Genomic DNA, 15,633 nt, shown 5'->3' with positions numbered 1-15,633 from the left:
AAAAAAAGGAAGGTTGTATTTAAAGATCTATCCTCACTATTCTATAATTGAAGTTTTACATTCACTCACAAAAATGTGTTATTTGACATTATCTCAGAGTTTGGGCCAATGCGCAGTCAGAATTATACCCGGTCACCTAATCCCATCGAACTGTATGTTGTGCATTTCTGTGTAGGTGGCCATTGTAGTATATGTATTGTACGCTACATATACTCCCTCGTAGCCTATCTATTGCTTATATAGGAGACTTAGGCCATCCTCACGGTGAAAGGGACCGCCCGCCATAAAGGCGGGGGTCCCTTGGGGGCAATTAGGATGCTCCCGACACTGGGGGCAATTAGGATGCTCCCGCCAAAGTGGCGGGCGCATCCCGTATTTTTAACATTGCGGCACCGCCCGCCACAATGCTAAAATACATGTTGTGCTTTTGAAAGTACAACGTGACAGGCACCGCGCGGTACCTGCCACGTTGTTATTTGTAAGGCAGGGGGGGTACCATAGGTACCCCCCATCTGCACCCCTCCCCCCTCCCCCGGAGTCCATGGGGGCCCGCAGGAGGCCCCCAAAGCAGACTCCGCATGCCTTTCCATGGCAACAATGCCGCCACAGAAAGGCATTCACAATAGCACATGCTAATATGGCTGGCGGTGTCTGAAAGACACCGCCACCATATAGAAGCTTTTTCCGCCTGGTCGACATGTCGACCGGGTGGAAAAGCGGCGGACGGTCGTTCTGCCCTCCGCGGACCCTCCAGCCATTATAATATGGTGGGGTCATTCCTGCACGGATGGCGGGCGGATTGTCTCCGCCAGGCCGGCAGTGGCTACCGCCGGCCTGGCGGGGGTGATCCATCCGCCATCCTTATGGGGCCTATAGTCTCTCTTGGGCTATCACATATACATGACCACAGTAGTGACACTTGACATTTCAATTTTCATTATTTTTATTGTTTCATTACTTTGTATACTTTATAACATTTCACTTTTTCTTTTCTCTTTGCATTCTAACATTTTTTTAATACATTTTTTTTAATTTAGTAGAAAACAATTTCTTTTTGGAGGTTATGAGAATATGTACAAAAAAAATTAAATCATTTACATAAAATATGCATAATACAACTTCATATATCCAAATCCACATAAAGAAAACCACCCCTGGACTAACTCAAATAAATGGAATGATTGTTATGTTCAAAGCACAAGGCTGAGCATAATGAAGCTTTTTCCGCCCGGTCGACATGTCGACCGGGTGGAAAAGCGGCGGACGGTCGTTCCGTCCTCCGCGGACCCTCCAGCCATTATAATATGGTGGGGTCATTCCCGCATGGATGGCGGGCGGATTGCCTCCGCCAGGCCGGCAGTGGCTACCGCCGGCCTGGCGGGGGTGATCCATCCACCATCCTTATGGGGCCTATAATCTCTCTTGGGCTATCACATATACATGATCACAGTAGTGACACTTGACATTTCAATTTTCATTATTTTTATTGTTTCATTACTTTGTATACTTTATAGCATTTAACTTTTTCTTTTCTCTTTGCATTCTAACATTTTTTTTAATACATTTTTTTTAATTTAGTAGAAAACAATTTATTTTTGGAGGTTATGAGAATATGTACAAAAAACATTAAATCATTTACATAAAATATGCATGATACAACTTCATATATCCAAATCCACATAAAGAAAACCACCCCTGGACTAACTCAAATAAATAGAATGATTGTTATGTTCAAAGCACAAGGCTGAGCCTTGTGCTTTGAACATAACAATCATTCTGGTCGTGGAGGCTTAATTTATCATACATAACCTCCACCTTGTTCAGATGCGGTTTGTATGAAGCTTGTGTGAATGTGTATGTGTTTAAAGGGATGAGATATGGATGTATTTATTTGAGGGTTCTCTCCCCTCTCCTTCCTAGCCTGAAAGCATAAACCTCTAGAGGGGGTCCCCTATTTTGCAGTAGTATATGTATTGTACGTTCAAATGAACCAGAGTGATGGAGGCCTGTGTGTTCCCTTTTAAAAACCCCTAGCCTGTTTCTGAGCACAAGAAGTGGACGATGTTCCCAGACAGTGGAAGTGCATCAGGAGATATTCAGGAGGGAGGAGACACAGACAATGGACTTTGGACAAATGAGACTAGGCTCCTATAGAATTTCGATTAAGTTCTTTTGTTGGGAGGGACTGCTAATTAGTCTTTCTGTAGCATGGCCACTTGGTGACTGGTGGGAGTGAAGAAGGCTGCAGACTCTGTTGTTCAGGGTAAGAATGATCTTTTAGGTAAAACCACCTTTTGTCTCCTTCCTGATCAATGTATTTGTGACTGTTCGTAACCAGGTGCAGGTAGTTCACATCTCTTTGTGCCTATGATGTGTGTGCTTCAGGCCCAAGACTACCCCACTGTGAAGAACATCAATCTACACAAAGGCTTTGTCTGCAGAACAGGGTATATGGGAAGTAGTAATCAATCGAAGGAACAGTGTGGGTGACATCAGTTAATAATAATTTGACTTCTATCATCAACTTTTTATGTTGTTGCAACTCAAAAGGGGAAAAATAAAAAGTCCAAAAAGCATTAAAAAAAAATATGGGTAAAAATAGCTGTGAGTGCCCTTTGCCGCACAAAAACAATTGGGCAAAAGAGCCATGTATGGCTAAAATTTATAAGTGAAAGATGAAAATAACGAAAGTCTGAATAGTTGAAAGACTGTACCTTTGACAAATATATTACATGCCTCCTACGCCAAGAACACATTCGCCATATCCAGTTAGCAGCACAAAGACAGTGCCTGTTCTGTTTGCAATTACTTTTTAATGTTTTAACTGTGTTTTATGGTCGGCTCGTTTTTACTGAGGGGAAATTTTGAAAGGAGAATTAACTTTTCTTGCACCTTGCACTTTTGTTCTTTTTCTTCGCACTGACACCAGTTAGACCGTGTTGGTTGCTGGATGAGCATTATTTTGCCATTTTTTGAGGTGCTCTAGTTGTTTTCTGGCCACTCTATTTAATGGGCTCTGGCGTGCGGATGCACTGTTGGTATGCTGAAGGCACGCTAAAGGCAAGCCAGTCTGCACCCGTCCGCGTCCGGATTGGGCCAAGGGCCACGAACCCTGTTCTTTTTATGCTAAGGATCCGTATCTACTATTCTGATCAGCTATATGCACTAAAAGTAAGCTGTAAGTGATGGATTTCGGGGCTAATACGCGTGCGTTTAGGTGATGTAATTTTACCCTTGAGGATGAACCCCAACACATGGTAAAAAATATAGGTCCCCTCAATTGGAGGATGTTTTTAAATAATTGCAGATCACTGCCTTGTCATAAATGAGACCTTTTTACAATGTTGGGTGATGAGCAGCCGGAGGTCTTGTTTTTAATTGAAACATAGCTCCATGAAGGATCAATGCCTGATATTATTATCAGGCGCTTTCATCAGGATATAATATTGTAAGAGAAGATTGCCAAAGTAAGAGGCAGGGGCGTGGCTATAATTTATAAAGCTACACTAGTATGTTCTGTGATTAAAAAACATTTAGGATCTTGGGTATGTTGTGAGGATAACTGAATCGTGGGGCTACAGGGAATTCTGGTATCACTATGTCATTAAAGCGGCACAGGTCTTGAATCGTGCCACAAACCATCCTTGGCCTTCTTAACAGAGTAAATTGGTGTGTTGCATGGGGACATACCTGGGTATATGACTCCGTGCTCTACCGTATAACGGCCGAGATTTCCTTCTCTGCTTCTTTAGATAAACGGTATTGTCTCACACCTGGTAGTATTGCTCCTTCTTTCAAAGTTATTCTGGGTGGTACTTCCTTGCAGATGAGGCCTACGTCATGGGGGCCTTTTGTCTACAAGTTAGGGGACACCTACGCAAGGTCATTATCCTTGATAGGGCTTGAGACATTTCTCGCTACCGCAGACCTTGTTTCCAACATGGTGCGTAGTGGTATACTGTCTTGGTAAACAGTCATCTGATATCTCTCTCACTTTTACGTTAGGATCATGAAAGGAGACGAAAGCTGACATCGCATTGGTGTGGTCACTTGCCATTACTATTCCATAGGTGTGAAATATATCTCCTGAGCTTCTATTTCCAGGATGAGGTCTTTACCCGACACATCATAACCCGACTTCTCCAAACTCTGGCATTGGAAGAGAAAGTTCCTTGATAATTCAACTAGTTTCCCTTTTAATTCTGGTGTTTCTGATATGATGGTATATACTGCTCTAGTGATGGCTGAGATGTCTGTGGGTCTAGCCCTGACCTGATCATGTTTTGTGAGGTATGTTACCATTGTCATGATGTGTGTGCGAGACATTGCTGGATGTTGAGCATATTTTATTGTCACATTATCCTCAAAGTGGATGGACATATTTAATCTGTCATAAGATTGTGTCCTAATAATTTGGCAGGGATAGTTGGGGAGAATAAAAGACTGCGGTTATCATATCACCCCCTATTTTCATCTCCACAGGTTTATTAAATGGAACCCTCATCAGAGCCTTGGAGAACCTGTGTCTCTATTGATGAATATGACAGCGGGAGTCCTTTCTCACAGAACCTGGTGGCCCCTGTGTCAATCAGAAAGCTGTACTCCTGGTCAATTATGGCTACCGTTTCAGTGGGTTCCTCGTCTGGCCTGTCGGTTACAGATAAGGCTGGACACATGCAACTTCTCCATGTACACCTTCATTGGGCATATCCTCACATGTAGTTTTGCTGAAAGAGGTTCTCTCCCCTGACTGACAGTTACCCCTCCTTTGAAGTTCTGGTGCTGTAAGATGGGCAGCACTGTCTTTTGTGGCCCGTACTGCATTTGGGGCATGGGCTGCTGTAATTGCTGGGACTGTAATTTCTGTTGAGGCTGTAGTTGTTTTTGGAGCTATGGAATCTATATCACTTGGGGACTCATGGCGGGTTGTGCCACAATGCCACCAGGTGCTGCCATTTGTTAGCTGTATGTTGCCCTTGCCTGGTTGTTATGTTCATTGCTCTTTTTGAACCAGCAGTCTCTAATAAAATGTCCTGGCGTCCTGCAATAGTGGCATGTCTGTCCACTCTAGCATGTTTTTGATCTATTTTCTCCAAACCTTCCTCGCCCCCTCTTCCCTTCTTGTTATTTCTTCCCTGGACATATTTTTGGGGTTCCATTGCGGTGCTTACATGTGGCACACCCAGGGGTCCTGCGGCGAATTGGGTAGCGGCGCTGGCAACTCCTCCCTCTGTTTTCTTGGCCAACTTCTGGTGGAAAGAATTTGCTGCTGCTTTTTCTATTTTTTCTATTTTGCACTTTTCCTTTTCCTTCTTACAGAAGTGTTTTGTGTGCTTGTATCTCTGTACATGGTTTGGCGTCTAAGGCCACTATGTTGTCTAGTTTGTCCTGCACTTCAGCTGGTAGTCTCTTTTTCACTATAGTATAAAACAGTACTGTTTTTCCTCCAGTTATGTCCCAACTTTCCCCAATTTCCCTTCATTCCACCAAGGAATTGGGATAGATCCACATTTAGCTGCATTGTCTGCACCATAAGGTACCCAACGTCTGGTCTGTCTGGATACATTTTTCTCAGTTGTTTCCAATCAATTCCAAACATTGTGATTGGCGCATTGCGACACGTCCTTCTAGCAGATGGGGATGGTGGTGTCCTATTTCTGTGACATCTGTGCTAATCACTGAGGTTCTGTTCGGTTTCCTGAGTCTGGAGGAGGACATGATCTATTTTTGTGTGGTGGCTTAGCTATCTAACCGCAAGATATTTCCTGACATTTACGTGTCATGTGACCTGTCTATTTCTGCCCAAAACCACTGTGTTTCATCAGTCTCTGTTTCTATACATGGGCCTGTTGTTACTTACTGGTGCTTAAAATGCTCCCTAACCTGAAATGTCCGCATGTGGGTCTGGAGGTCTTAGATTTTTGGGGGTTTCTACCTTATGCATCCCATTGTTCCCTGTATCATGTACAATGGGGAACGTGCAAACATAGTTATTTCTTGTACGATTTTGTCTGTGACATTTTCTGCCCTTAACGCTGGAATGTGCCACTGCTGTTCAGGAAGAAAGAATTTAATTAACAGTTTATCGAATTCTATTGCATTTTATGAAACCTGTGAATAACAGACCTGCATGTTGATTAACCTAACAACTTCACCATAGAAAAAATTCTGATCTAATAAGCATCATCTTATGCTTTCATTGTTTTTTCAGGTCACCTACGGCTCATTTGATTACACATCCCTACTCTACCTCTCAGACTATTCCAAAGATTTTGGCGGTGGGCGATTTGTGTTTATGGATGAAGGGGCCAACAAGACAATTGAACCCAGAGTTGGTAAGGCTGACTTCATTTAATTTCTTTTAGTAGCTAGTCTTGGAAGAGGCAGGCAAGCAGAATGTAGAAACAAACGTCACAAGTATTTTGGGGTGCTCACTCCAGTCATGTTGTTTGTCACTCTTCCCTGTTTGCTTGTACTTTGACTTTTGATTGCCCATCTGAATCTTCACTCTGACATAGAGGCTGCCACCTATGATTCTACTACAAGTGCTGCAAATCCTAGCCATTAAAAGAGACATCCAGTAAACAGTATGTTTGAACATCCATCTTGTAAGAAGGTCTGGAATGACATCTCCTTCCTTGAACACTGCTGAGAATTATCTACAGAGCTTCACAGACGATTTTAAACCATAATTTGTCTTGGTATCTGTCCTTAGTGTCAAATTCAAACCAGTGTAGGACATCTTCCCCATCTCCACTAGAATAGTATATTGAGCTGTCATGGCAGAACTTGCCAACCACATTAGATGACAACATGTCAACTGTCAATGCTTGAGATAATTCTAACTGCATTCTTTGTTGGATAAAGCCTTAATGGAAGTGGAATGCTGAATATTTTTCATAATGTAACTTTTGTGACCAGAGATTTGTCTAAGTCTCACCATTCGAGTAAGATGAGGTCCATTAGTGCTGGATCATAGGTGAGTTTGGAGAGGAGACCTCCACATATGCTGGGAGATCCAAGTGCTCGCTTAGAAAATAGTCATGAAAACTGGCAAATCTACTGTCTTGCTATACTTCTCTTTGGAATCTGGATCCAAGTCTACCTTTTCCTGGTCCTTCATGGTAATGTATTCTGGTCAGTTGAAGGAAGAAGGTGGAAATTTAGTGTAAAGTTGGAGAAGCCTAATAATCATGATTCCCTTCCTGCACCCTTTTAGGTTTGGTGTGTAATGGTGCTTGCCTCTTATGGATCTACCTACAATTTGTTAAACCAAGTCACTAAGATTAAAGTCTTTAGGAAGAAGTGCAGGCAGAGAAATACAGAAGAACACACCGGGTCTGGTGGCTCAGTGGACTAATGCGTCTACTGCAGGGGCCTGTGTTCGACCTCATGGTCACAGGTTCAAATCCCGGCGTGTCCAATCAGCCTTTCACCCATCTGAGGTCGATAAAATGAGTACCATTGAGTTGGGTAACAACAAACATCTGTTATTCAGCGCCAAGATACCCGTAGTGGTGAACGTGAGCTTTACAAATACACATGTTATGTTATGTTATGTTATGTTAATAAAACCATTGCATACAAAAATGTTAAAAGATAGTATAGTAATTCACATAACTGCTGCTCTTGTTGGGCTACTTATAGTGCCACAAATTCATACAATAAAGTCACGAAGATTTAACATTTTTAGATAAAAGTGCAGGCAGTTGGATGCAGAAGAGCGTACTATAAATTGGGGGTCCGATAACCAGATTGATATGACTGTCATCTTTGCTCAATGGTTATTTAAGGAGACACTGCCGATTGGATGTTTATTTTCTTTGCTGCTCAGGTCGAGAATTTAACAAAGCGAGCAGTTAGCCTGAGATTGGTGGCTGACAGGGACTCAATCACAGCTCTTCTGCACATTCGGATTCCTCTTGTTAGAAACAATAATTTGAGCCAGTGACTGTGTTTCTTCAAGGGAGCAGGAGAAGTGCATATTATGTGTTTAATGGTTTCCCAGCAATAGCTACATAACTGGTGTTTCTTCTTACTGTCTGGCTTGTGCTACTGTCTGGCTTGCGCTAGCTTGTGCCCAGTCTAAAGTCGATAACTCACGGAGTCGATACGCGATGAGCTGCCGTTTAACTGTTGAGGAGAGGCTGGCTGTCAAGTAGGATTGTGGGTACTTGTAGCTATTTATAACCAGGTCGGCGTGGGATCGCCTTGCCAGCATACTTTTGTCATTGATGACGGATAGACCTTGCATGGCTTTGTTGACTACAGCTTTAATGGCCAAAAATGAAATTACTGGTTGCCAGTGTCCACCTAGTTGTATGTCTGTAAGTGCCTGACCAAGGTATGCTCTGGCCATTAGGAAGGGGTCTGCATTTTTGTCTATATGAGTTGATTTAGTGTGTCGGGTTTCGGTTTACGGAGTCTGTGACAGACTTTTACCAATGACCCCTGATGCATTACTTTTTAGCTGGTAAGTCCAACTCAAACTCCAGCCGTATCTCTGCTGTACAGGTCTTTGGAGCTTTAGGAGATGGTTGGAATCTGTTTTGCCCTGTTTACTTCTAGAAGAGGCCTCGAGGAGGGGCCCAGCCAGGCTCTATGCTTCTTTTCTGAAAGCATATTGAAAAGATCCTGCCATGTTTCGGATGTATTCTTTGTGTGTAACAGGAAGGTACCTCAGCTGTCAATTAAGCCACCCAGAAACATCTAAGTGTTGTCTTTCAAAATCTTGCTGCTGTTTAGGAACCACTCGCCCACCTTTTTGATTTTTGTTTCTTTTGATCATTGTTTTGGTCTTTTGTAGGTTTACCACGACACAAGTTTCTTTTCAAGAATCTTTGCATATGTAATCTGCAACAAAATGGGCCAATAATTAACCCATTCTGTAACTTTCATGTTAGGTTTCTTGAGTAGTTGTCCACCATTGCGTGTTTCTACGCCCAGGATATTAAAAAGCAATTAAGAATGTTTACCACGGTTGGAGATAACTTCAGGCAAACCTTTCTCAGAATATCAGGCGGTAGAGGGTTTATTGGAGATCCAGACTTGGTGGTGTCCAACCGAACCACAAAATTGATTTTATCGATGAGACAGAAGGACGCCAAAAAACATTCAGGAGGCACAGGGGAGGTGGAGAGACTTCCCCAGCGCAGGTGGATGCAAAAGAAACATGAATGTCAGCCACTTCTTTGCAAAAAAAAGCCAGATCTTTACTGTGTGTCCAACAAAGCGACAGAAGAGGCAATACAGTAGTAGGATACATCAGAGACTTCACAAATTGAAATTGTTCTTTTGAAGAATTGTGAGCATTACCAATTTTATCAGAGAAGTAGATCGCCAGGGTTGTTCCATAGGCTCTGTGACACTCTCTAGTAACCAGCGTAAACTTTGCTTTATCCTCGTGGGTGTTATATTAGTGCTAAGCTTGCTCCAAGCGTTTACAGTTGTCTTTAAAGCTACTAGGAATGTTAAACTAGGGAGCAGGGAGACCAGTGTTTAGAGTGAGGGTCAAAGGACCCTACCTAAACTCAAAGGCCTTTGAAACGGAGATTAAAACTGGGACGGCAAAGTGACGTCAAAATCGAAAGATTAGAAAAGAAAGGGTCGGATTAGTGCCCAGCTCTGTGTGTAATATTACACAAACAATAGCCCTGTCGGATGTACTATGCATACTTAGAAAAGGCAGTGTATTGCTTCCTACACACAAACAAAGAAGTGGTAAAAAGGAAAAATAGCAAATTGTGACTGATTTAACGCCTTCAGTAGTACACAACAATGTAAATGTTATAAAAAAGAGTTCTCCATGGTTAGTGCAAGGGGGCTTCTGCAGCTCGTCAACTGGTGTATATTACAAAAAGAAGAAAAAAGATTTTATATATGGTCAAAACAAAGTTCATTAAAGTCTCTGCATTTGGGACTTTGCACTGCATTCACAAAATCCGTTGTCCCAGCAGAAATGTTTTTAAGGATGCAGGCTTACACAAGGATTCTGTTGATGTTTCGACCTGGCAAAAGAAAGTGTCAGTAGTGCGTCATATAGGGGTCTTCATCAGGATGAATAATGGGCACACCCTGTTTGTCAGAAAAATATATTCAAATTCTCCTGTGTGCTAGAAGAATACATTACCGATGGGACTCACCCGGTCGTCATTGTGAAACAGTACTTTTGTTTTTAGGTCTCGGCCTGACGTCAGCAACGCATGCGCTCCTCTCGTCATACAAGACTTCTTGGAATCGATACGATTCCAGAAGCCTCGTCCCAACTCTGCCTTCAGCTTTCATTTGTGCGCGTCGTTTGGCGTCCCGAATTATGCCTAAAGCAGTGCAATGATTGCACTGAAGGCATGCCAATCATTCCTTGTTGCCACCCTGTCTCCTTTTAGGCACGCCCACTGGGATTGGATCGTTTACGGGCAGATTTACATTCTTTCCTTTAAAGGACTCAAAGCACTTTTATTTTCTAATTTGCAGCACCGTCCACACACTTGTAATAGCCGCTGACAGCCTCTTCTGCTTCAGCCCCCCACCCTTGCAAAATGTGGAATTCTGCTGCATCATCAACGCACCTTATCTCTCTGGTGTTTAGCTTTTTAATTCATACGTTTAGTACAGTGGTTGAGCTCTTAATGTTGAGTATGTAATATAGTGCTGTATTATAGCCTCATCGTTTTGTAATATTATGCCCTAGGTTCGAGCTCATGATATATATCGAGCTCTGGGACTTTTTCTACTTGCCCGTTGCTGACGATAAACCATAGTCATCACTATTGAGGTATTATTTATGTTCTGATATATTCTTTTTAATAACTATCCTCCGAAAGCATGGACTAATGTGCTATGTGCTAACTTGATGTCCCCTTCTTGTGTTTCTTAATCACTAAAGTCCTATACATATAACCATTATCTCAAGTGCTCAATTCCGATATACCCATATTGCAATTTCTTGTAATTACTGAGTATGCGCTTAGACTATGTCAATAGGGCGGGCTCCCCCTCCCTTTTTTTTGCTTAAATATTGAACACGTATCTTTTTTAGCTATTTATACATTTTTGAGGCTATTGCATATGTCCGGTTTTTGTTAAAATTACTTTGCAGCTCCGTTCTGTGATGTTCGAATATTATTTTTTCTAAAATGTGTTTCGTGTCATTTTATTTGACTGACACGAAAATGGGTGAGCTTCTTTCATTCTAATATACCTTTCCCATTTGATTAAATGGGAAAAAATTTCCGTTCATCTGCTGTGTAGCCTTTCAGCTTTGCAGATGCTCATTCCAGAAATAAATTCTGATAGAATTGTTAATTATTGACGCAAATCATATATTGTTGCATTAATTGAGAATAACTTTGACGATTTTGAAGGGTGACTAATATGTTGGGAATTTCCCCCTTCTCAGGTTTTTGAGTTTAATAGGTCAGTTGACCTTTGGATCATTTCATTTTATTTGCGCTGCCATCTTTATAATATAATTCATTGGAAGTTGATCTAGTCTTTACATTTTAGGCACAGTGGAAGTGTAGACACCTTGCAACTCATTAGGGGTATTTTTTAATATATTTTCACTTTCACGTATTGGTTGGTTAGTGTGTCCTGGCACTTATGGCACTAGAGGTGTTGTTCTTCCTTTCACTCTTCTTATCTTCTTTTTAATCTAGTTTTTTTAGTGATATCATTTTCAGCTTTTTCACCTGGGATGTGATTTTTACTTAGCACTTTTCTGTAAGTTCTTCTCATTTAGTTTTCTAATAAACTATCCATGTGATTTTTCTCATGCTCTATGAAGGTCTGTACTAATATGAATCTAAGGCTATTTAATGTTTGTTTTCAGCCATGACGAAGTCGTTGGCATATGTGCCAGACGAAACATGTGTTAGCAAGATCTGTTGGCTTTTTCTATTGCTGAAGAATTACTTATGATTTGTACCCTGTGTTTGGACTGAACTGTGTTTTCCAGTAGAGTTGATGTTGTTTATGGTATGCAGTGTTAATAACTCATCGTCTGTCCACATTTTATTATCATAATTGTAATGTTTTTCGAGTGCAGGGCATTATGATTAATATACCTGAAATGCGTGTTGGAAGTGCCAAGTTGGCAATCATAGCTTGGTTGAAGGGTATTGGTGAAAGGCTTTTCAGATTTTCTGTGGGTGCCAATGAACTCTTGCCGACTGGAATGTGTTGAGAGCCTCCGGGCTCTCCACTACATTGTTGCATTGACACACATAGCATACATCCCTCGGGCGGGCTGGATCTGAGGGAATAAATAAACGGCGAGAGACCGCTCGGGGTCTTCCCGCCAGAGTGTAATCAGAGAGTGTGGCGTACATTATTTATGCGCTGCTGCGTCCCCTCATACCTTGAGCAGCCGCGTTACAGACTGGAGGGGTTTCAAGCAACCAGCAGCTGCTAGAGTCCGACATGAGGCCTTAGTGAGGCACTAGAGGAATCTGCAGCAAGCAGGAGCACAGCCTTGAAGTCAGTGGGAGACGTCATCGGACACCCGATGGAAACAAGTCAAATCCATAACATTCGTGGCACCGTTTAGCAGCATTAAACTTGTAATTGTAAAGACCGGTATTAATGCCACATTGCACTTTAAATGGCAAACGTTCTGCATGCGTCAGTGTGCAGATAAGAAATCTAAATGAAGCCTGATTGCATTATATTGTAATGCTGAGAGGAACAACCAGCAAGTTGGTTTGTATTGAAAATAAATGCTAGCCACCAGAGTGGCACTGTAGGACCACAACCGGCAAATACAGTTTACAGCATTTCTGCCAGTGAGTTCAATGGCTCATCTGCCCAAGAACAAAGGCCGAAGATCCTCTGTGCCTCAGTCCAGTACTGCAGGGAGAACTTACTTGTGGTGGCACAGGCTAGACCACAAGAGGGTACTGACTGAATATAACTGCAGTGAAATCAATGTCTGAGTTTGGTAGAGGGGTCAAGATTGTTTTTGAAGTTCATTGCTCAAAAGGGTCTGATTTCTATTATTTATGTCTTTTCGTGCATGTCATTGTTTTGTTTTACTTGCAAGAAAGTGGCACTCTAAATGTCACACATTTTGCAGAGTGCTGGAGCAAAATCAGCATTTTGTCCAATAACAGTTTTCACAAAAGAACATGAACCACGCATATTCGCAACACTGTATTTTATGAGAATTAGCTGGGAGTTACTGATTTTTACTCAGTTAGTGCCCTTATTGGTCGTGTAACAGTCGAGCCGAAAAGCAGTTCAGTTCCTGGCGCTCACACGAGCACTAAAATAGTTTTGCCTTCCTGACAGAACTTCCCAAAAAGCAAGTTTTCCTAATCGGGTCCTCCTGTAGCAATATGAAGGTTACAGCGGCGAATTGTCGCTAATAAGTGAAATGGTGCAGCAATACTCCGTCCTCAAGATACTTCCATGGCCTTCATTGCACATGGGCCCGTAGAGCTATCTAAATACGCCGTAGACCCGGCCCTGCTGCAGCCCGTCTCTCAGGATAGCGCTGTATCCAGTGCGGAAGCGCTATTTCCAGCAGTCGTGGATGTGCTGTTCCCGGTTTGGAGAGGATCGGATGTCAAGAATAATAGTGCTTGGAGGCCAAAGGGTAACCGTGTACTTATGAATCCAAAGTAACATAACCTAAAATTAGCTCACAGCACCTTTTTAAGCGCTGTATGAAACTGTTTTTCTTGCATCACTTTGTGCTGCTCCTGTACTTGCACAATACTTGTAGAAGAACAGATGAAGGGGGTCATTATGATGGCGGATTTCCCGCATACTCCGGGCCGGCGGAAGCCACCGCCGGCCCGGAGTATGCGGGAAATCCGCCGAGGAGGCCTGAAAGACCCACCGCCAAATCAGGATGGCTGGTGGGTCTCACAATGTGTCCGCCGCTTTTCCGCCGCGGTCGGAAGGCGACCACGGCGGAAAAGCACTAACATGGCTGGCGGTGTCTATCAGACACCGCCAGCTATATTAGGATGTAGGGAAAGTAATGCTTTTCCGCGGCGGCTTTTCCGCCGTGGAAAAGCATACGGACAATCACTTTGCGGGCCCGTTGCGGGCCCCCTGGGTAAAGGTTGCGTGGGGGGTGCACATGGGGGGTACCTATGGTACCCCCCTGCCTTTGCGTGCACGAAGCGGCAGGCACCGCGCGGTGCCTGCCGCTTTGTGCATGCAAATGCACAGCTTTCGTTTTTTACATTGCGGCGGGTGCTGCTTCAAGCTGCACCCGCCGCAATGTAAAACATACAGGATGTGACCGCCAGGGTGGCGGTCACATCCTAATTGCCATGGAGGGACCGCCGCTGCCCATGCGGACGGTCCCTCCTACTCAGGGGTGGCGGACGGACGCAAGTCCGTCCGCCATCCTAATCGGCCCCGAAGTGTTTGTGTGTTGTTTATTTAAACAGGCCCGCTTGGAAAACAGGTGGTGGGGATTTTTAATGTGAACTTGTGATATGTGAGCAGTGTATCGCCCACCAGCGCACAGATATTGTTTTTAGGTGCTGTTCGTTCTCCTACTTATTTAACAGGTGCTGACACTACACAGTAGGGGGCCACAAGCCCCAGTGGTGAGAGGAGACAGCAGCCCATGAGCAGAGATGACACTGCACAGCACGCATTCACAGGCCCCAGAGGCAGGGGCGTAACACAGGCCCCCGCAGCCCACGCGGTGCGGGGGGGCCCCTAGCTCCAAGGGGCCCCCTCGGCACTGAACTCTGGCCGGGAGAGCTCCTGATTGAGCCCCGAGGGGGCCCCCCTAAGTACCGTGCAGGGAGGCCCCCTCACTTTTCGTTACGCCAGTGCCCAGAGGTGAAAGGAGGCAGCAGTGCACAAGCAGAGGTGACAATGCACACTAGGGGGGCAAAGGTGGGACAGATAAACGGACAGCTAGGGTCTAGCGATGAGAAAGGGTGACAAGGGATGGCCCACGTGAGACACAGTGCTACAGGGGGAGGGGTCGGAGTGAGAGGCAGCTACAGCAACAAATGTGGCAGGACAGGACACAAAGGTTAGGGCGGCAGAAGCGAGGCAGCAGTCCAAGGTGTGAAATGGTACAGCAGGAAGAGCCTAATATGGGGACAGACATGAGATGGAGCTGTGAGTGAAGCGGGGGACAGCGGTGAGGTGGGACAGTAGAGCAGAGGGTGCAGAGATGACACAGGGCAGCATGCAAAGGGACCAGGGATGCAGCAGGGCAGCGTGGGGAGGGGATACAGGTAACTGGGACAGTGGAAAGGACCAGAGAATAAATAAACCTATGTTAGAGGGGCCCTAAGAAGATGCAGTGTAAGAGAGAGTGGGGGCAGAAATGAGACAAGGTTACTGGTGGGGCAGGACTAGAGGTGAGGAGGAGCTGGGAGGGGCCAAAAGTGAGACTGGGCAATGGAGGGATGGGGCCAGATGTGAGAAGTGAGAGCAGAAGTGAGGTGGGGTCAGAGGTGAGATGCTGCAGGGGGTAGAGTGGAACCAGAGGTGAAAGGGACATCCAGGGACGGGGACAGAGGTGTGACGCAACAGTGGTGCAAAAGTTGGTAGCAGTGACACAGCCCCACAGGGAGGGTGCCCAATATGAGCTGGGACAGTGGGCCCTAGGAGATAGGGAGCTAATGCTAGGAGGAGCTTCAGAGGGACAGCAGA

At 44.2% G+C, this 15,633-nt stretch overlaps 1 protein-coding gene across 2 annotated transcripts in view; it reads left to right on the top strand.

The window, feature by feature from the left end:
* The window catches only part of OGFOD3 (2-oxoglutarate and iron dependent oxygenase domain containing 3), a 1,262,510-nt gene that overhangs the window by 961,845 nt on the left and 285,032 nt on the right, over window positions 1-15,633 (top strand). For both annotated transcript variants that reach the window (XM_078654650.1, XM_078654651.1), the window contains one exon: window positions 6,212-6,335. In XM_078654650.1, the coding sequence (XP_078510776.1) occupies window positions 6,212-6,335 (124 nt within the window). The remainder of the gene's footprint in view (window positions 1-6,211; window positions 6,336-15,633) is intronic.

Source organism: Lissotriton helveticus, chromosome 7, assembly GCF_964261635.1.
Source record: "Lissotriton helveticus chromosome 7, aLisHel1.1, whole genome shotgun sequence".
NCBI lineage: Eukaryota > Metazoa > Chordata > Amphibia > Caudata > Salamandridae > Lissotriton > Lissotriton helveticus.
Note: the sequence above shows the minus strand (reverse complement) of the source record. Positions and strands in the feature narration are given on the sequence as shown.